Here is a 22,381-nt window from a genome sequence, read left to right on the forward strand (position 1 = left end):
TCTCTCAGACGGTCACCTTTATACACTTCTAGATGCCCAGACTTAAAAACAAAATGTACCTTACAGTTTTTAAAGCTATGGTTTTCACATTGTATTGTTTTTTTAGGGCTCAAACCCAGAAGTTACATCTTATGCCACGCCCCTTCATTCATGTGTACTTTGCTATGGTTCCTTTTAGTGGTAGACCGATATAGGTTTTTTAATGGCCGACGCCGATAGTTAGAGAGCATGGCTGCTGATGGCCGATATAGAATGCCGATATCAAAACAAAGAAAAGTCATGTATTATTCTTTTCCATTCTATAGGAAATTCTGGCACATGTTTACAGCAACGCACTATAACTGAGTTATAATACAGGCCTCAAAACCAACTTTTTCACCATCTTCCTAGATAGGTGGAGCGCTAATATCGTGACAAGGCTGCCCGTAGACGTGTCTGAAAAAATTGTTTCTTTAGCGGCCTTGCAGCACAGACATCAGCCAATGCAGATTATCTCAAAATGCAAAATAATCAATAGTTTCTTTAAAAAAAACCTCTCTGACTAGACTAAACTGCCAAAGTGAAGACCCAATGATAAGTCATAGATACCGTTTGGATTAGAATAGCAGTCACTTGTCTACATGTTTCAATAAGTGGTGGTTCCTGTACTTTACTCTATCAGCTTTGCTTTTTACTTCCTGGCTTATTTTAATAAAGCAATCCCCTTCCCCATGTTTCTGTAAATGTCACCTGTGGGAGGCCACTTAATGCTCGGCTTATTAATCAGACTTGTTTTATAAGGAGGAGATGAACACTTAAATACTTAAGCATTGAGCAGCGTACAATCAGACCAGATACATTATTTGTCTGCACCTGCCTATCTGACTAGAGAATAATGTGTGTGTTTGTGTGTCTGAACTGTGCGCCTGGTCGCTGTTATTAAGAAAATAAGCATTTGTAGGGGCCATACGCCCACACACATACGCACCATGGGACTGGTCATGAACAGTTCTGTCACCTGCCTCTCTGTCTGTATTGACTGACATTGTACAGTGTGCACAAAAGCAGTAATTTAGCCCTTGTAGACTCCTATTGTGACATTGAGGCATCTTTGCCACTTTGTGGTCCTAATGGCTCAATGTAGCCTGTTAGAGAGTTGAACCTCCCACAGCCCTCCATTCACAGGATAGTAGAAGAAGAAAACACAACAAATTGCAACCGTTATCTGCCATTAAAAGTGAATGAAGAATGTGCTCTATGTTCCGTAGGGGTGATTTACACAACACTTAATTTAAATGGAAATAACAAGACCCATTTAACAACATCAGATGCTTCAGGTTTAAAAATATCGTCTCTGTGGTTGGGCGGCGCTTTCCTTTTTGAGCTATTGATGAAGAGCAGATGGGTCTTGAAGTCTCAACTTAACAGCATATAACATTAAGACAAATTAGGACCTAATATTAACCAGCATTTAATTGTCTCCCCTATTTGATGCTGCAATTCCAAGATTCAAGATTCAAGAACTTTATTTGCCATTTATGCTTCCACACATAGGAACTCTTGTGCGGTTGTTTGTTCAGAGAGTCAAGTCAAGTTAAAAAGACACACAAGAAAGACACATAAATCTATAAAACATATACTTCTCTAAAAATAAAAGGAAAGTGCATAAAACCCTATATAAAGGGAAAGTGAGGGCATTGTAAATTGCACAAAACCATATATAGAAGTGTGAATTGCATTGTAAATTGCACAGGTATATTGCACAGGCCCAGGAGACAATATAATATAATATAATATGCTATGCTATGAGGTAGGTCAGGACATTCCTTTTTGTCCTAATAACTGATTTTCACCACATATTACAGACTCATTAGTAAAGCTGTGAGTCTGTCTTTATTCTAAAAAATCTATTTACCATTCAGTTGACAGCAGAGACAGCCCATTATATAAAATACATAAGCCAGTGACAAACCTTGAGAAATAAAGAGATCTGGTCCACTGAAAATTTGAAAGCTGTTGTGAATGGGAATGAACCAGCAGTGGACAGGTTTGTACTCCTGCTGCTATGATTTCCTTGCCTTAGGCAACGTGCCAGGAAAGCTGTGTGTCTTTGAAACCAAGTTTTAGTGGAGTTGGGGTTTTCTGCACTGCATACCCATCAGACACAACTGTGAATCTAATGATTAAAACATGGTCTGTAGACAATGATTCAGCAGTGGATCATAATTCACTGGGAAGCTATTATCATTTAGCAGACCAGCTAAACTAAAATATACTCTTATAATAATGCATTGCCTCAACATAACAGAGCTGACTACATGATTGATTTTTTTACATTACTTGTGGGCTTAAGTTGACACAAATACCCTAAATGCTCCCAAAGTGGCAGAAACAAATCTATGGTGAAAATTCCAGCAAGAATCACCAAATTAGTGATGGCTAAAGGCTTTTTGTTGCAGTTTTAGGATAAAATAACAGATGCAGCTTCTATCTTTGCACATCTGTACTTCATATCTGTACTGTATTAACTGAATATACCTTGACTACATTACTCTTAGAGAAATCACTAACGAGAGAGATAGTCTGGGGCGGAATTAGAGAGAGAGATAAAGAGATGGAAGGTGGAGATCCCGCTGTAGGAAGATGGAGGAGTAGGCCAGTAGCAGCGGTAAGGTGGTGATTTGTCTTTGAGGCTCTGTGGTTTTGGTGTTGGCAGCGTCAGCTAAACAAGGCCATCTCATTTCCTGTTGTCTGCAGGAAGCAGCTGTCTGCTACCGCTACTGCTGCTGCTGCTACTCAGAGCCCCTGGTCATCAATCTCTCCCGTTTTAATTGGTCTGCACCACACTGCGACGGGCCAGCACACACACACACACACACACACACACACACATACACACACACACACACACACACACACACACACACAAACACTGACAGAAATAGGAGCAGAGACATAAGTGTGCATGCAAGCAATACATGTGTGGACGCACACACACAGAATGAACATCTGTAGAGAAATATATAGATATACACCTGCTTACCTCTGTGTCACAGTCAGATAACCACTAAAGAACAAAAGCATTTTCCTTCATCAGTTCTACTGATACATATACATATACATACACACACACACATATATATATATATATATATATATATATATATATATATATATATATACAACAAAGGATGCTGGAATAAATATTTTTGTGCAGTTTTTTATGTACTTGAGATAGATAGATATGACAGTATATACATTATGCACTGCATGCATAGATGCGTTTGTAATGTTTGTATTGAAAATTATGCGTTACTGAAACAGATACTGTAGATGTTTGAGTCACAGGGCTATTAAACAGGGATTGTTCCTGATAATGTGTCTGGAATTAACTGTGTGTGTGAGGGGCCTGGGGGTAGAAACTGTTCTTGTGTCTGTTTGTTTTGGCGTACAGTGCTCTGTTGCACCTACTAGAGGGGAGAAGTTGGAACAGATTGTGTCCAGGGTGTGATAGATCTGCAGTGGTGCTGCCTGCCTGTTTCCTGACTCTGGACTCTGGTCTCCTGAATGGAGGGCAGAATGGCACTAATGATCCTCACTGCAGTCCTGACTGTTCATTGTGGTCTGATCCTGTTTTTATGAATTCTTTCCATTTTTACAGTCTGGCAGAGGTATATAGTAATAACAATATGTCTACTGTATAAGAAGGAGAAGAGATACAGTGTTTAAATCTAATACTGCTGCTTTTTCTCTACCCTACAATAATAATAAGATAATCACATCTTACTTTTGTAATATTGTACATCTCAATTTAAATCTGAACAAGTTGTACTCTTCCGCCACACATGCTGTTCTGTGTCTTCTTCATAGACAGTTTGTACTTAAACACTCCTAGGACACAATGGCAGCACCAATGGTGATTTTACTGGGATTATCAGATTTACAGTCAGAAGCCTTACATTCATCTACTACTCTGGCTTTGATTTGGTTGTAATAGGCCTTTTTCACAGCAGACATTCTGACCTCGACACAGTGGAAAAAAAGTGTTTAATAACATTAACAATGGCTCCCAGTAAGCCATGGAAGTTTACATTTACATTTACATGGCAAAATGTGTTGTTTGAAAAAGGCTTTATTCACATATGGTAGACAGACAACAGTATATTCCATACAGTGTACAGTATATTTGTAGATATTTACCCAGTGTTTTAAAACCATTGGAACAGTTGAACATAAATTCTGTTTGGGAGACTTTAGGCTGTAAGCAGAGACCAAGGAAACCCTGAGGGGGATCCATTTAGTCCAACATCGATTTTAGGACTAGTTTGCTGATATTTCATCTCAAGGCAGAACATCGAGATAAAAGTTTTGGATCTATGTCGACATCCCATATTTAATTCTGCTACTGCTTGTATACCTGTCTTCAGTAGAAACCTGGATAGTATCCTGTCACATTACTTCACACAAGCCTTACCAAATGGAAGTCTGTAGCCCTGTTTTTATTTTATTGGGGAGCTTTGGCATAAAAGCCTTTAGGTTGCCTTTCACTAATGATCTACAAATCTGTATTTTTCAATCAAATATGTACAGCTTTTTCTTAATGTGTGGTGGGATCAAGTTCGGATAATGGGGAATAAATAAGTGATGCATTATCTCACAGTGACAGTTCATTCTGTGTGCCATCCGTTGTGGTCTATGTTGGGTTACAGGAAGATGAACCTCTGTTTTATATCCTATTAGCCTCGCTCTCCCAAGGAAAGGTCCTGATTATGAAGCCCATTTATACCTGCTTCCGTAAGCATGTGGATGCACACGGACTCACATCATTTACATAATGCATCTTTGCACCTTCCCATCGCACTCCTCTTTTCCTGCCTTTTGTTCTCTTAAACAAACACGCTCATGCCCCCCACTCCACCCCTCCACCCCATTCCTACACACACACACACACACACACACACACACACACACACATACACACATATCCTGCACACATATACACACTCTCTCTCACAGGCATTATCTCACACATGTGCAAACACACCAAAAGCCTTCAGCGTATGTGTTGCAGCATCAGGGGCAAGGGCAGGGTATAAACAACAGGGAGTCTGGCACAGGCGTAGGTGGTGCGTGGGCGGACCATATGCATTTCACCAGGCACTGACGAAAAACACATGCTGGTACACTTAATCACACACAGTATTGTCACCTAAGGAAAAAAAATACAACAAAATATTCAACCATCTCTTTCTTTATGTCTTTGTCCTTCTCTTTCTTACTCTCTCTCTCTCTCTCTCTCTCTCTCTCACACGCATACACATACACACACACACACCCATAGAGAAAATCCTGTACAGGTTTCAGATGGTACACACCAACTGGAATCTTAATTCTTCCTAAAAACCATTTGTGATTTAAAAAAAAAAAAAAAAAACTTCAGTCAACTAGTCTTGCAGCCTGAGCTGGTGGAAAAAGCTGACACAGTGCCATCCAGTGGTGATGGTGGTAATTGCAGGAGGTTTTGGAACATTTAACCGAGAAGTATGTATATATTTTTAAGCAATACCTCTTGTGGATAAAAAGGTGTTCTGGATCAAGCCAGTAGTCTTACAGAATGTCATTTTCTGTCATCCATCTTCAATTTTCCTCTTCTTTCATGACATGCTACAGCCATGTGCTTTGAAGCCTTTTGAGTAGATCTTTATATTCTTGGATGTGACTTCATTAATTTAACACCACTATTAGAAATAAGTAACTAGTGTGTATTGGAGTGTGTAATATTGCCGGAGAATCAATATTTAATGTGTGGATGGATAACAATTAAAAGCTGCCATCGTGGCATTTATTGTCTGATCCATTGGAATGAAAGCTAATGTTGGTTGTGCCATAAAACCCATAAAGTGTCACCATCCATTAAAATCCTTTTATGACTTTGAAATCTTCCTGAAGTGACTGGGTAGTGCTGTGAGTAAGAATAATTGCATATAGAGAAGTGCTTTCAAGATGTGGTCTATTGTATTGACATGTGGCTGTACATTTTTATGTCAGTCTTTGAGCGTGTGTGTGTGTTAGTGTGTGTGTGTGTGTGTGTGTGTGTGTGTCAGTGTGTGTCAGTGTGACAAAGACAGACTGAATTTTTATGTGAGGCGGACACAGGTACACACGCACACGCCTGCACTCTCTCTCTCCTTCTGTCTCGGTTGGCAGAGGTTCAGTGTGTCCTGTCCTTGGTGTGTGACAGGTCTTTACAGAACAAGCCTTCCTCTCTGGGCGGCAAAATCAGAATTCACCATAGCTGATAGGTTCGTGCCTGGGGGGAATTCTGGGAGATTTAAAAATGCTGACTCTCTAATCGATCTTAGCACACTCTTATTCTGCTGTCTTTCTTAAATCTTTGTCTTTATCCCATTCCTCTTTCGGCATCATTACGCCGCCGCTGCAGATAGAGATGGATGATAGGATCCCAACCCTTTCCATTTAAAGAAGCATTTGTTACCTTAGGTTTAGTTCCCAGTGGGAAATGAATTCAGAGCTGCTGCTATAAAACATCTTTGTCCCTGTCTGTTCTCATTTGTTTTAGTTATCTTAAAAAAAAAATCAAACCTTGGCTTTCTCTGAATAATCAGAGAGCCATTAGGATGCAGTGGGTTCACTCATTAGCCAAATCCCTCTTGGTATAAATACATTATGCCATCCAGGAATGTTATTTCTTGACGTACATACACATAGGCCATGGCATCTACAATTATCCAGATCCAGACCCTAGGCTCTGACATCTGTTTTCTAATGACAGATAATTACATGCTGTCAAGTGCAATCATCGACAATTGCTGCTAAGAAACTGAATTTGGAGTGCAACTGGTGCAGCCAAGTTGGTTCCAGTGGAGACAACACACCCCAAGGGGAGCACAGGGGATGATATGACAAACTCCCTCTGAATTTGAATAGGGGTGGGTGTGTAAGTGTGCCTGTGCATATGCAATTGAGAGTGTGTGTGATGAGTTCTTGGCACCTGTGAGACTAGTAGTGAGTGGATGGACACGTGAAGGGGAAGCTTTTAGCCTTCTAGATGGACAAATGATTTCATTCTATGTTTCATGTCTGCCTGGTCAATGCAGTTGTTGTGCCTCTGGTCTGAGATCAATTTCTGAAATCTAACCTTAGCAACAGGAGGAATGGAACTCAGAGATCACATGATGCCAAACCACCATTTTAAAGCATCTGTCATTTTGTGGGTTGTTTTTTTTATGAACTTGATTGTGCCTTTAAATAAGTAGTGATCAAAATATTTTCCAAATGAAACAAAGCTTCATTGTGTTAAGCATCTCATCTGCTTTAATGTCACTATCAGATTATTTATGTATTTATTGTTACTATGATCAGCAGCATTCATTATTGTAATCAGTAAATCAATTAGCGCCACAGACTCACTTTTGTTCTTCTTGTCCTTTTTCCGATCTAATTCTAATTCTCTTCATGTAATTTACGCCTACTGTTACAACCTTTGCTGCGTGCCAGTGTGTGTGTAAATGTCTGCCACAGTATTTGTGTGTGTGTGTGTGTGTGTGTGTGTGTGTGTGTGTGTGTGTGTGTGTGTGTGTGTGTGTGTGTGTGTGTGTGTGAGTGAGTGGGTAGATAAGCAGATTATTTAAGGTTATTAAGATTTCACACACGGGGCGAGTCTACACTGTGTAGTTGCTGCTGTGTCTCTGCAGCGCCTCCACCGCATCTCCTTAGCGACTTGGCTGACACCTCTCTTGCGTACAGCTGCCATATGGTTGACTGGTGTGTTTTGTTGTCACCTGGCAATGAAACTGACATTGTTAATGTCACATCGGGTCCAATTATAGCAGCCTCATAAGCTGAAGCGGACACAATTACTGGATTCTTGTGGTTCTGAATGGATTGAAAGCATTCTTTAAATGCGTAGTGTTTTTTGAAGTAAATGAAGGCTATTTAAGGAATGGATTTATTATGATATCATTAAATTGGCTTTGATGTGGTATAGTATGCTTGTGAAGTGATAAAGGCCTTTACCTATATAACTCTACTGGCACATTTATTCCAGTAATATAACAATAACAACACTTAAAGGACCTTACTTGCTTTCATACAACAGTGTTATCTTGACCTTTAAACATGCCTGAAATGTACTTTGACTATTTAATGTAGAGAGACTTGTTCCAAAAAAAAACTTTTCCCACCACTATTATTGAGGGAACTTCAGCCAGACAAGTTGAGAAGCCAGGTCTTTTTTGGATGTATCGTGCAGAAGCTCATGATAACTGGTGAAATGATGTCAATTTAGACCAATGTAAAGTCAAGCTCAGATGTAGCCCTGAGACATCAAATGAGGCTAGCTGTCATTCTTCAGTGAGAGGTCAGGCTGTCTGACCATGTTATTGTGTAGGAGGTTTGGCTCCAAGTACGAGTTTCTGCAAATGGCCTTGTACTGCCTGCAAAGAAAGCTCTCTTCTGAGTTTTGGTGGTTTGTGATTCATTTGCAGTTGAGACAACTTGATGGCTTTTGAATGTATGTATGTTTTTTTGTGTGTTTGTGTGTGTGTGTGTGTGACTTGTTCGGTGTAATTTGTTATCACGACCATCATCTTCACCAGAAGCTGTTATTCTCTATGCATTATGTTGCGCCGTCAGCGAGGTAGACGTTTAGAAGATGTGGTTGTAATGATAATGAGCTGGGAGAGATTTTCTTTCAGGATCCATTTAGAAATCTTTAAGCTCTGCTGTGCTTTGCCCCATCTTATTAATCCACTTGCATTTTAACCAGCTTCACAACTCTATATTCCAAATGATTTCTCGGAATGTTTAATTCATGTGTCTTCCTCACTAAACTTATACTCTTAAAAATGTAAATACGCTGACATAAGCTCTTGGGGTTAGCATTGTGGGCCCCAACAGTGCTTTTAGTCCAGTTACCTTGGCTAAACTTTCTTGCAACACCCATGAGCTCCATATCCTCATGTAGGGGCCTGCGGCTCGGCTCCAGATGGCCGTCTGGATAGACAAAGCCGTTTTACTGCCTCGTCCCTGCTACATTACTCAAACGTTATCACCCCTGCCTACAAAAATCCATCTGTGCTCACATGCTAACTTGAAGATCCATCATCTTGACACTTGTATTGAAACAATGACAATAATGACAGCACGAGATGGATCTCAGAACAACACGGTACACGTTTAAACTGGCAACTTTTGTCCTAAGATCGATTCTTGGAAATGAAGTTGTCAGCAGAATTTTTTTTTTTTGTAAAGGAGGAGCGTTTAAAGTTGTGCTCTCTACATATTTATACAGAGAAGCTGACTATCTGGACCCATTGTTTTGCAAGCTTGACGGTTTTAATGAGGCCACAGAAGAGTTTCTCCTACTTAACTTTCTGTTGTGGTAGAGTTTCAGTGGGGATCAATGAAGGATTTAGAATAGGTTTAGGTTCCTCGCTCACTCTGTCTCTGTCTTGCTCACTCTGACACACAAGGATGCACGTATCCCCTCCACCACTCACACACTCACTCACACACGCACACACTTGCCTCAGCTCTTGCTGACTAATTGGGTACAGATGCTGAGTAGTGTGAACTTAGAGCTTGTTCTCCCTGTTTGTTTGTCTGCATGTGTTTTTAGGTTTGCCTGCGCATGCACGTGTTTGTATGTGTATGTTCACGCACGTTAACTTAAGCTAATCAATCATCCACCTGCACTGATCTATAGTTCCTGCATAGACTGTCTATCCCTGGTTGTCTGCAGTGCCGCAGCCTCCTACAGGCTCCTACTGCACAGTCACTGTTTCCAAGCAATGGAGTCTTCCTCCTGCTTTTAAAAAAAGAAGCCTTTGTTTATCCCAATCACCATCTAGAGTCATCTTGTAGCTTCACTTCCTATATTATTCTCAGTTTTTCATCATTTTCTCACATAAAACATTTCTCTTTGAACTCTCTCTCTCTCTCTCTCTCTCTCTCTCTCTCTCTCTCTCTCTTTACCTCTCTATTCTCTAAGTTTAGGTCATATATTACAGGTCTTGTAGGTCAAAGAATTCTTTTGTGAGGAGTTTGATTTATTTGTGCATTTATATGTGCCGAACGCTTGAGAAGGCACTTGCTCTTGCATGGTTTGCCCTGTGGTGTGTGTGAGACGAGGCCAGTGACCAATGATTCTCTGACAAACGAGGTGTGCATGTGCCTCTACCAACCCATATATTACTGTCTGACCCTATCTGACCAACCAGACACCAGCTTTCTGGGGGAATTCAGAGGCCATGCGTACTGAAGCCCTGATCATTTTATATCATTAACGCTGTAAAAAGCTTTGGTATATTTTCTCTTTCCTTTACAGGGGAGTTTTGCTGTATACTTTTTGTACTGTAGCACACACTCACAACTGAGCGTTGCCTAGTATAACTAACGACTTGCACTAGTGGCACCGAGCAGCTCCACTGGAGCACTTTTAGGTTAACTACCTTGCTCAAAAGCACCTTGAGAGTCATACAAAGCCTTCCAAAGTGAGTTCCCACGGCAGATCTTACATCCCAGTTAATGTCGAACCTATTGATGCAAAGTTATTGTGTTGCTGTTCACAAGCCTGTGTCTCATTGCTCCTGTGATAACATTTCAAACATTTTGGTGGTGAATTAGCCTCTGTTTACAGGTGGTGTTATGTTGGTGCCATAGCTTAGCTGTTTTAATGTTTGATTGTCTTCACTATTCTTCCCAGGTTCATTCAGGAGATAGAGATGAACATGGGGCCAGGCCAAGCCAAGCAGTGCCAGCTCCGAGCATTCCTCACTTACTACATCAATGACCTCTTCCTCAACCAGGTTAGTGGAATGACAAATTGATGCCTCTTATACTGTCTGACAGAGTGGCATACCAGCACTCAAGGCAATGTTTTAGTGGAACATTGGAGCTTTCCCAGAAAATAACATTTTTCATCATAAAAACCTCAGCTATGAGACACTGGTAGCACTAAATAAAATAAAGATATTTGCATAGTTTGTTACTGCAAGTCCCAGTCTGTTCTTGGGACTTAATAGCTGGAACCTTGCATAATATATTAGATTTAAAAAACTGACGCAATTCTGGTGCTCGAAGTCTTGTAAATCAATTGGCCTAACTGTATTGTACCCCGGCAGGATTTCTCAAAACTCATATAACTATATAATACAATGGCATAGTGCTAGTAATCATGGTAAAACGTAATCTTCTCAACATTACCTCAATAGAATACCCGTTCTTCTAAATTTTATTTTCCAGGCTGATGATTCTCCTCTTCTTCCTATGTGTTGGTACATGTTTACATAAAAAGACAGAAGATTTCTTTGTAACATAAAAAACCTCTGCATCTTTTCATGTGTTGTTTGTTTGTTTTTAAAGCTGCTTTAGCTTTAAAACAGATGTAAACTTACATACAAGCACAATTGTAATTCTGCTTAATGCAACTGTTTGGCCCTCTGGCTTTAAAAAGAAATTTCAACTACTTGGTTTCCTAACAATGTGTTTTATCCAGACAGCCATCTGGAGCTGAGCTATTTTTTTATACATGAAATATTAAAAACTATTTTAAGTTACGTTGGCTTTTGTTTATACTGATGGGAACATCATCTTCACCTTTGGGAAATGTTGAATCAAAACAAAAAGCACAGATAATATAATAGATACGCAATATAATGTAACATTTTGTCGCTGAACCATTAGGTGCGAACAGAGATCAACAAGGAAATTGAGGCAGTGAGCAAGGCAGCTGACCCCTTGAAGATCCTTGCCAACGCTGATACCATGAAGGTCCTGGGCGTCCAGAGACCCCTGCTACAGGTAAAGAAACATCCAACATATACATTCTCAAAACAACAAAAATAGACTATAAGTCTCCTTTGTATCAATACAACAGTTCAAACTGTGAACACTGGAAGTGAATAACTTTTGACTTTTAGTGACACACACACTTTTAGCATGTCCCCATGTGAGTAGTTACAGTAGAGAGGCTTACAAATTATATGTAGGAACCATTTCTCTTTTGTACTTGTGTTCAATGGAGGAGGGTTCTTTTGAGTACACTCACCTTGCAGTTCTCTGTGATGTCAGTTAGTTCAGGGGCAGGCGAACACTCACACACTTCCACACATACTTTCACCCTCTCTGTTTTGCTCTCAGATCATAATGCCCACCCTGCCACCTATCTCACAGGATCATAATTGCGGTTGAAATAGTGCTTGATCTTTGAGTTTGTAGCCGTTGCTAACTGGTAGTTATTTACACATACACACTTGTATCTACCATTCTCCCTTTCCCAGGGCCATTTTCTACAGATAGCAAGTCTGTGATTACAGTAACTGACCTAACCAAAGTAGTACAGGGTTTTTGGCTCGAATTCACTCTGCAGCCCCTCATGACACACACACACCATGACTGTGTCACTGCACAACCACACTAGCAGACAAGGAATATAGTTTTACTGTGCTGTACTTATTTTGGAGATGTCTCTCTATGCAGTGCAAGCTGTGTTTGTGTCTAAGTATACATTTACGCGAGAGTCATTATTTTCCTTTAAAACGGTCAGTTCACTCAAATCACATAAAAAACATATTCCCGCCCTTACTTCTAGTAATATTTTGCAAAGCAGTTTTTGTTTTCTATCTCCTGATGTTTTGAGATATCCACCTCTGAAATTGGTGCTGTCACCCCAGTACAACTGAGATGAATGGAATTTCATTTGTGCTGCTGAAAATTACATTTGAAATGTTTGTCCAAAGTCCAAACAGTCTAAATAAAAACTGTTAAACTCAGCTATGAACTAGAAATTTAACCAAAAACTGAACTGATATCGACTGCCTCATTAACTGCAGCACATTTAACCACAGGCTCATCTTGCTGATTTTGGCAGCCTTTCTTATTCAAAGCAGGCTCATGGCAGGTTGAAGATTACAGCAGTGCCAAAGTCAAGATCCAGACAGTTGGCAAGATTTTTCTATGTCTCAGCTGTCAGATATTCTGGATGTTTGGTGGAGTATGGCTCTCTATGTCAACAGTATTGTAAAAATGTACGTTTCTCATGCACACGTATTTCTTTTGACAGGTCTGTGTGTGATGTGTGTGCGTGTGTTTTTGTCCACGCAGTTGTCAAGGAAGACAGTGTCCCAGAAAGGTAGTTTGTTTGTGCTGTGGGTGTTTGTGTAGCAGACCTTGGATATGTGTTTGTCAGAGAGAGTGTGTGTGTGTGTGTGTGTGTGTGTGTGTGTGTGTGTGTGTGTGTGTGTGTGTGTGTGTGTGTGTGTGTGTGTGTGTGTGTGTGTGTGTGTTTTGCTGTGTGTTTGTTTCTGTCAGAGCCTTCCTGTCTGTGTGCCTGGTTCTCTCACAGGGAGGGAACAGCGGTGGCAGATCATTACAGAGAGAGAGACCGTGGGCGTTTGGAGTTCAGCAGGGTTTGTTTACGGCTCGGGCCCCTCCTTAACGAGGAGTGCAGCATCTTGCTAATTATGCTGCTGTGGCTAATGAGCCTTTCTGCTGATAGAGGGGAGTGCAATAAAACACTCCTTTTGTTTGGGCTTTTTGCCTTTTTAATTGGGCTAAATAAAAGAGCCTTCCGCTCTTCTTCTACTGCCATTCACATTCGAGGGTCAGGATGGCGTTTGTGTGTGATTTTTGGTAGTTTTTCATGTGTGTATTTGTATCTGTTTGTGAGTCTGTTTGGCTACCTGTGTATGGCTGTGTTTTGGGCTCCAATATGAGAGCATTCCCACTGTTTTCTTTGATGGCCTTCATCCACAGTGTCACTGTTATGAGAGACTGCTCTCTTCCTCAGTGTGTAGTTTTTATTCATTTAGTTGTCACGAGAGCTTTTGATAAAGGGTTTTGACACCCTTTTATCCAGAAACTGAACTAAAGTAGGTTTTTGAACTGGGTTAACGCAAAGTACTATATGTCAGGAGCTTCTGGCTGGCCAGTTGGTGAATCTAGCAACCCTGCGACTGCAATGGATAATTAAAGATTATAGTGACAGTACAATATAATGGTTGCTAGAGTTTCCAATAATGGAACAGATGTGGTTGTGTGTGTCTATGTGTGTCTTTGTGTCTACATATCTATGAAGGGGTTTGAGTGTGAGCATGTTCGTGAGCACACATGTACTGTATGTGCTCCCTTTAAGTGCCACGATACTCTCTGTGCCAGGTGTTATCAGAGAGAGACACACACCGCTGGCATCAGAGCTGCTGTGGTTGACGAGAGGGAGAGAGCTCAATATTGCTACAGCACATTAAACACACTCTCTCATACACCTTGGCTGGAGCCACATACGGGACACCACATGGGAGCACATTTTATAGACGCATCTGCTCTCTGCAACCACTGAAGCACATAGTAATGTGTGCAATAGTTCGAATTTGAGGAAGACATTAGCGTTCAGCATGTGTGGTTTTGTATGTTCTGGAATAGAGCTGAAGAGTTTTGAACCAAGCACAAATGTAATAGCGCACATGCATATGCCAGTGCACACAGATATTTTTTTTGTAACTCGTGGATGAACAGTAAGCCATCACTATCGCTGCTTTTACATATAATTTGTATTATTTTATGACCCTCTGCTACATCATATGGGATAGTTTTACCTCTGACCTATTTTTGCTTCCCTCTCGTTGCATGAAGAGAATATTTATGGATGGATTTCCATAGCATTAACTTTTGGAGTGGGCCCATATATTAAATACATTTGTTATATGAATTATTTGACCTTTTGACAGTGATATCTCATCAGGAGAAATGGACAAAATGACTTTATATAAAAACTGCACAAGAGTCAAGGTGAATATGATGCCTTAGGTTTGCTTGAACAGCCCATAATAAGCAATACACATGCAGTCTGGGCTTAGGTTAATAAGTAATATTGATATGGGTAATGATTTGCCTATCACAAGGCACCAGCAGTGTCAAATACTGCATTTATATATATATCATGTACATATATTACATAATAATGATATGATTATGTGCCTGACACTGGCTATATATTGTCCACTAGGAGCATGAGATAAGAGCTGACTGGGACAGTATATAGTTCAGTAGGAAAGGTTAACGTCCATTCATGTGTCTGTGTGATAGCGTAGCCATGGCTGATAAGTCTCTGAAGGAGCAGGGGTGTTAAAGAAACGAGGAAAGCCAACCAAGCCACAAATTTAAGTCTTCTTTATGTTTCTTTATGTTTTTTTGTTTTTTTTGTTTTGTTTTTGGCTTATTTGATATCTGGCTTTCTTTCTTGCTTGCTTGGTGTCTTTGTTGCTCTCTACCTTTCACATTTTATTCTTGTTTTTCTTTCCTTTTTTTTTTTTTTCCATGGACTTGCATCCAACACACAAACATAGCCCTAGTGGTGTGATGCTATCTGTCCAGCTTTGGTGTTGCCACTGATTGATTCATTTAATTAGAGTTAGATCGAGGGAAAGCGGTAGAGGGGGGAGAGAGATGGGGAATAGAGTAGAAGAAGAAAGTAGGATAGGGAGGGTATGGTCACTCTGTTGGATAGCTCTGAAGATTGGCTCCATTAATCTTGGTAGGACCCCCCCCCCCTCACATGCACACATACACACACGCCTCCCATGTCCCCTTTACAAGCTCAATTTGTGAAACACTAACATACAAGCATACACACAGTGTGCACATGCAGTGTCACACAAGCACAATGAGAAATACGCACCGAAACAACGAAGTGGCCACATTTCTTTGCCCAGAAGACAGCGGTGTTGAGCCTGCACGCCTGCTCGTATAAGAGTCCGTAAGTGCGGATGAATTGTTTATATTCCGCTTGTTTACTTCATCAGCCAAGACCACCCCAGAGCCATAATTACATTTCACATTAGCCCTCTCTTTCCAGCTAAGTATCATTCAGCTTTGTCCCCTGTGTCTCCAAACAATAGCAGCTAACTAGTCCTTTTGTATCTGCGTATGTGTGTGTGTTTGTGTTTGTGCAATAAGTGTTCCTGCATTTGTTACTCATTCAGTATGTGCATGTATTTGCCTGTTTTTTGGGGTGTTTGAGTGCACACATAACTTGTTCTGGAAGCAGATAAAGACTGATTTCATTCACCCTCCGTCAGCTGCCAGAACGCTCACTGTATTGCAGATATGTTCAGCTGCCAATGGCCTGCTAATGAAGTTGACCTTTTTAAATTTTATATTCACATGTAGCTTTGTGAGAGAGCATACACACATATACACGTGCTACTTGTGCATGCACACGCACTTGCACATCCACCTCCAGTAACTGTAATGACACTGACCTTTTTATTTGTGATGATGTGTGTAGGCAATGTTTATTTGTGGGGGGCTGATCGCTTCCTGTTGATTGGCTCCCTGCTGCCCCCCCACGAACACCCCATCACACACCCACACATACACACACATTGGAGATTAGAGCGTGTGGGGGGGGGGGGCTTCTCTTTATTAAGGAGACTCTCAGCACCCTGCTCCCATCAACAGACACAGCAATCACAACACAATACACCTGTTAGCTGCATCAGCCGTGCCCTGTGATTGGGACACAAGTGGGAGTGGGAGGAAGGAGGAAAATAAGGTATTAGGGTGGTTCGTATACACACATGCACACACATGCACTACCCCCACAAACATTACCAGAAACAAAACCAAAAGCCATTTCCAGGTTTATTAGTATAAAGAGAATCTTAGGGAAACTGCATAACACCCATTTTAACTCTGCCAAAATAGGCCTGTTCACAGTAAAATAAATAATCTAAATGCTTTTCCATTTAGTCCAAATAGTTTCTAGAGCCCTCTACTACATTATCTGTCATGAAATGGATTGTGCCTAAGCATCCAGTTGACAATTTTACAGCTGTTAAGAGTTATCAAGGAATGAGGCACCTCAACAAAAAAAAAAATACCACTCTTACTTGCAGCAGTTTTGGCTGCACTTGAAATGAGTCCCTCCAAACTCCCTTTCCTCCACCACCAAGAGAGACAAAAGTTGTAATCACTAAGACGACGTCGTGGTTTCCAGAGATTATTTGATTTTATGTTCTCATCTCAGCCTTACTTGAGCTTGGATGATGTAGCAGTATCTCAAACTGGTCAGATTCACTTCCATGCTCTTAAAAGGGTCAAGAAGAGGTTGTAGGATGAAAGAATGAGTTTCCTGACTTTGTATTGCTTCCTCGCTCTGTTCCTCTGTCCTTAAAGAAAGTCACAGCCACAAAAAATAATCTGAGGATAATACAAGGAGGTTTGCTGCGCATGCATGTTCTTTAAAAGGAACACTGTACAGTTACACCGGTACATGAAGTGCACCAAAAAAGTCTGGCAACACAAATGGCAAATTGTTTTTTCCTATTATTCCCCCAGTTGTAGTTACTGGTTACTTTTAAAGGTACTGAAATCCAGATGCTGTTTTAGCCATACCATTGACGTATTATGTCCCATCACATATATTTAGATTTGTGTTAACATTATACCTCGCCTTGTGCTAGATTCCCTGTCGTACTGCCCGTTCTCAGTTCTTAGATATATATTTGCGTAATTTATTATTCAATGAAGTTTGTTTGAACCATTTACTAGTAGATCTGTGTATTTCCATATCTATATTGAAAAAAATAATCCTACGTATTATACCGTATGTCAGTAGTCTTTGGTGATAAGCTATTTGTTCCAGTACAATAATGTGGAAGAAGTCACTTTTTTTTCTACTAAATTGACTCGCACCCTGATAAATTCTGAGTTTTTTTTTTTTTAGTCTAACTCATCCCAAAGCCTTATTTCTGTTCTGCCTCCTTTTTCACCGCTCAAGGTGTAACAATCTCCACCACCCACCTTCGCCTGGTTATCTCACACCAAACACATATACTCCTGAGGCTTGCGCCCAGGTGCCCTGGGCTTCCGACCTGCCTCCGCCATGGAAATGTTCCTTTGCCACAAATATGACACAGCTGGGCTTTGTTTATGCTGTTTATATATTTATATCAATATAATTGATATATATATTATACATAATATAGCATGTGTGTATGTGCTTGTCTCTCTGTGTGTAGTGAAAGAGAGAGCCTTTAAATGAGCGGAGAAAACAGCCTTGCTGACTACAGCCTAAGGAAGTACAGGTTCACACCATGCAGCGCTACCACTGACAGAGTCTCTGTGTGTAACAAGACATAATCTTTGCCTTTGGAGTGAGTGAGTTAGAGAGAGAGAAGTTGAAATGTCAGCTCTACCACAAACATGCCCTTTGGTATGAAGGAAAGAAGGTTTTGGCTGTGGGCGCCTGATAAAAGTTACAGCTTGAATTTTTAGAAGCAAGTCAGTGCTCTGAATTTGCAAATGACAATCTCTGTGTTGCTGTGAACACACACATCGTGTTCGTGCCTGTGTGTCTGTGCACATGTATCTGTGTGTGTGTGTGTGTGTGTGTGTGTGTGTGTGTGTGTGTGTGTGTGTGTGTGTGTGTGTGTGTGTGTGTGTGTGTGTGTGTACACACACCAATAAGATGGCTCCATATGGGCCTAATGGGGCACAGAGAGGAACATATAGCCCTCACAGAACACATTAAACTACTTCATAATTACTCTTTCACTCTCATACAGACTTTTATTCTCCCACACAAACCAGTGATGGCTTAACCCAGTTCTTGTGATTAATAATTTAGAATAACTGATAATGATATGTGATAAATAATGATATAAAATGGTAAGGACATTCGTCTCACATCCACCAGAAGGCAATGATACAGTGCTAGTTGTATAATCACCAAGAGGATCACGGAGTGATTAGTAAAATTGACTTTTGGGTTACTATGTGGACTCAAATGGCATCTCTGAACTCTTGGGTGATTCCTAGGATTAGCATAATGCAGAAGCTCCGTATTTCAGCCTGCATTTGTGTTTTTTGTTTGGGTGTGAATAGGGGGTGTGTAATATGGAAACCCATCTGTAATCAGCCAAGTGTGATATTGCTCGTCATCTCTCAATTAGAACACTTACAAACAGTGCATTAAGCTTTGCATTAGAAGTGATGGTGGAGGTGAAAGAGAAGATGTGTTCTTTTTAATGACTCAATTTGGTCCACACAGAGTGTGATGTCTATTCTCTGTGTATGTCTATTTACTTCATGGTGAGACGTTTTTAATGCCACAGTGTGACAATCAAAGCTAAAATCTATTCGATTCTCTTTGTTTCGCTTCCTTCAGTCCAAAATGGATCATTTAATGACGTCTAGGATTCAATTTTACCTCAGATTTTACCCAAAAACTGATGAAGGGTTTGTTATGCAAATACATATGTAGGTTATAATATATACTGCAGTCCATCAGAGGGATCATTCTTTGTACTTGATTAGATTCGACAGCTCATGGCTTTGAGGTTATATAGGAAGAACTTAGGTGTTTTTGTGTGTGATAACATAAATATGTGTACAAATAAATTATGGGAGATTTAAACCTCTTCTAAGGGGTTGATTGCATGAAAGCATACATTTTAATTTCCAGAGAAACACGATTTAAATCTTGGAAGCCATGAATTCAGGCAATTAAAAGACAAATACAAAAGTAATTTTGCAGATTAATTTAGATTTTAGATAACATTCTTAAGCTTACTGAATAAAATCCCATGAGAATTAGGGGCTATGTTTTCTGTTTTATATGGTTTTCTTTTTTTTAAGACATCATACACACTTCAGTAAACAAAGGAACACACCTTATCAGAGCTTAAACAAACTTCAGTACAAACCTGCTCCCTTGCACACACATACAAAGAAGCATGTGCTGTGGTTGAGCAGGCACAAGCATGAGGGCCATCCGGTGTGTGTCAGGGGAGCCTTCGAAGTATGGCTCTACTCTGACGTTGATGAATGATCTGTCAAGACGATGTCCCACTCATGACCAGTTCCCCCTTTACCCAGGAGAGGGACAGCCTGTGTGTGTGTGTGTGTGTGTGTGTGTGTGTGTGTGTGTGTGTGTGTGTGTGTGTGTGTGTGTGTGTGTGTGTGTGTGTGTGTGTGTGTGTGTGTGTGTGTGTGTGTGTGTGTGTGTGTGTGTGTCGGGGAAAGGGGGCAGACAGGGCTTATCTTTGCATGTGTTCTTGTTGGCGTGGGTGTGTGCCGTTGTGTACACGCCCTGCTGAGTGTGTATTATTTTGGCAGCCCTCTGTCACACATGTGAATGGCATGGCACAGGCATTACACGAGTCAGCGGTTTGGGGTCAGGGTGTGAGCGAAAAGGCAAAGAGCACGGGGTTAAACACTCTGACCCCCGTGCAACCTTGAGGGGCACCCCACTATTATATTATATATAAGTGGGAAATCCATGATCCGTTTCCAGTTCAAACCTGAGGCCCCCAAGTGCCCCCTCCACTAAGCACGTTGCTAAGACAACATTTTACAGAAACCGTGTGAAACAAACTGCTATTCACACACAGCATGCACTAATAAATAAAATGCACTTCCTCTTCGTCCCTTCCTTTATACCTCTGGATGATGAAGAGTTTAGCGATTACATCCCTGCACTCATACTGTATTAATGTATTCCCCTGTGTTTTGCTTTTTACTCACTCAACCAAAGGAAATAACAACTTTTAGCACCAGCTCACGATGGTTTCTGTTGCGATGACCACGCATTAACAGCTCTTTCCGCTGAGGCGCCACTCGGAGTGCTTGTTGCTGTCATTAAACCACTATGGCCTTCATTTCACTCTTAATGACAGTTTACCCCAGCAAATTTCTGAGATCCATTTGCAAGACACAAGTCTAATTTTCCTTGATGACAATGCTTTTACGTAGTAATGATGTAAAAGAGTACAAAGTGCAACCAAGCTCAGTGTCAGGGGTAATGCAATACTGCAAAGTAGAGTTGCGAAGAGAAATATGGGTGTTTTCGCATGATTGCGCAGTATGTTGACCTTTAAGCTTGAAACATTAGAAAGAGAGAGGGAGAGTGTAAGCTAGACATAGACAGAGAAGCCTCCACAGTGGATGTTGTCTCCTATGTAACGGTCAAGTAAGATAGAGGAGACGTAGCAGAACACGCTCACTCCAACGCTCTCCCTCCCTTTCTCAATCTGTCCCTTGATTACTTTTTAATGATTTCTGCTGCCTGAGACAAATGGCTGTGTTAAATGAGCAGAATTAGACAAGGGAGCTGAGTGCAAGAGCATTTGTTAGAGCAGGAGTAATGGATCGGGCATCCATTGTTTACTCTCCTCCATTCACTGGCTTGGCCTGCTATTGAGCTCCATGTCCTCAAAGTAGAGGCAGCAAGAGTGGAGGGCCTCTATTATGATTCTGACTACACATTATACATTATTCATACATTAACTGTTTGAAAATAGCAAATTATTATCTCTACATTTCCAAATCATGTTTTTTTTTTAACTATTTCAAGGATTTTTCATAATCGTTTATATTTGCCCACATTTTTCATAATAAATCTTGTGTATTTTAATGTTTAAACTTGAGTAAAAGTTAACTTTTACCTAATATAACAGATAACTGAAATGAAAATTTTTGGATATTGCACCTTTGTCCTATCCTTATTTACTTTGTAAAGTCAGTACTTTTGTTTCCTAATAGTTTTTGTTGTTGCAGCAGTCCAGTTTCTCCAAAAGGATTGTTGCGTATGTTCAAAATCAGTCCATTTTAATAGATCATCTAATTCAAATTATTTAATAATCGTTCAAATGGGTCATAAAAACTGTAGCACCATACAGGACTCAATTCACGACTGCAGTTTCCGTCAGCCACCCACTAAATACCTTTCAGCCACAGTGGTGCTGACCCTATAACCTGACCCTCCTGGAGTAGGCAAGTAAAAAAATAAATAAATAAATAACAATTTCCCTTCAGGTATCACAAATGTAGCATATTATTATCACTAGATTATCATCACCATAGTCATAGTCGTCATTGCCAGTGTTGGTTTGTTTTTTTGAGTGTTACACAGTACCACCAGCCTACACGAAGATGAGGACAGATGCTGCCAGTGCTACACTAACAGCTAGCCCTCCTGCAGGGTCTATGTATTTCTTCTTTCCCTGGCAGGCTGACAGGGAGTCAGGCATGGACAGTAAAGGGTGCTCCCTTGGCAGAGACAAGGCCTTGGTTAGCACTCCATGGGCATGGGCACTGCTATGGATCATTACTTCCCTCAGTGGAGTGGCTACTGTGTGTGTGTGTGTGTGTGTGTGTGTGTGTGTGTGTGTGTGTGCGTGTGTGCGTGTGCGCGTGTGCACGCATGTGTATGTGCATGCTTGCCTGCTTGTGACAGAATGAGCGAGGGGGAAACAGAAACACAGAAAGAGCTATTAATATTAATGTCATTCTATCACATCAGGGGTCTCTCCATATTTTTTGATGATCAATTACAGCCACTACTGCCCCCTACAGTCTTTTTGGTGATTTTGGCAGCTTG

The 22,381-nt window shown here is 40.7% G+C and overlaps 1 protein-coding gene across 1 annotated transcript in view; it reads left to right on the forward strand.

Moving 5' to 3' along the window:
- The window catches only part of exoc4 (exocyst complex component 4), a 109,853-nt gene that overhangs the window by 57,354 nt on the left and 30,118 nt on the right, over window positions 1–22,381 (forward strand). Inside the window, exons 12-13 of the mRNA XM_051391951.1 lie at window positions 10,706–10,808; window positions 11,686–11,802. Coding sequence (XP_051247911.1) covers window positions 10,706–10,808; window positions 11,686–11,802 — 220 coding nt within the window. The remainder of the gene's footprint in view (window positions 1–10,705; window positions 10,809–11,685; window positions 11,803–22,381) is intronic.

The sequence above is a fragment of the Dicentrarchus labrax genome, unplaced genomic scaffold (assembly GCF_905237075.1).
Source record: "Dicentrarchus labrax unplaced genomic scaffold, dlabrax2021, whole genome shotgun sequence".
Classification (NCBI taxonomy): Eukaryota; Metazoa; Chordata; class Actinopteri; family Moronidae; genus Dicentrarchus; species Dicentrarchus labrax.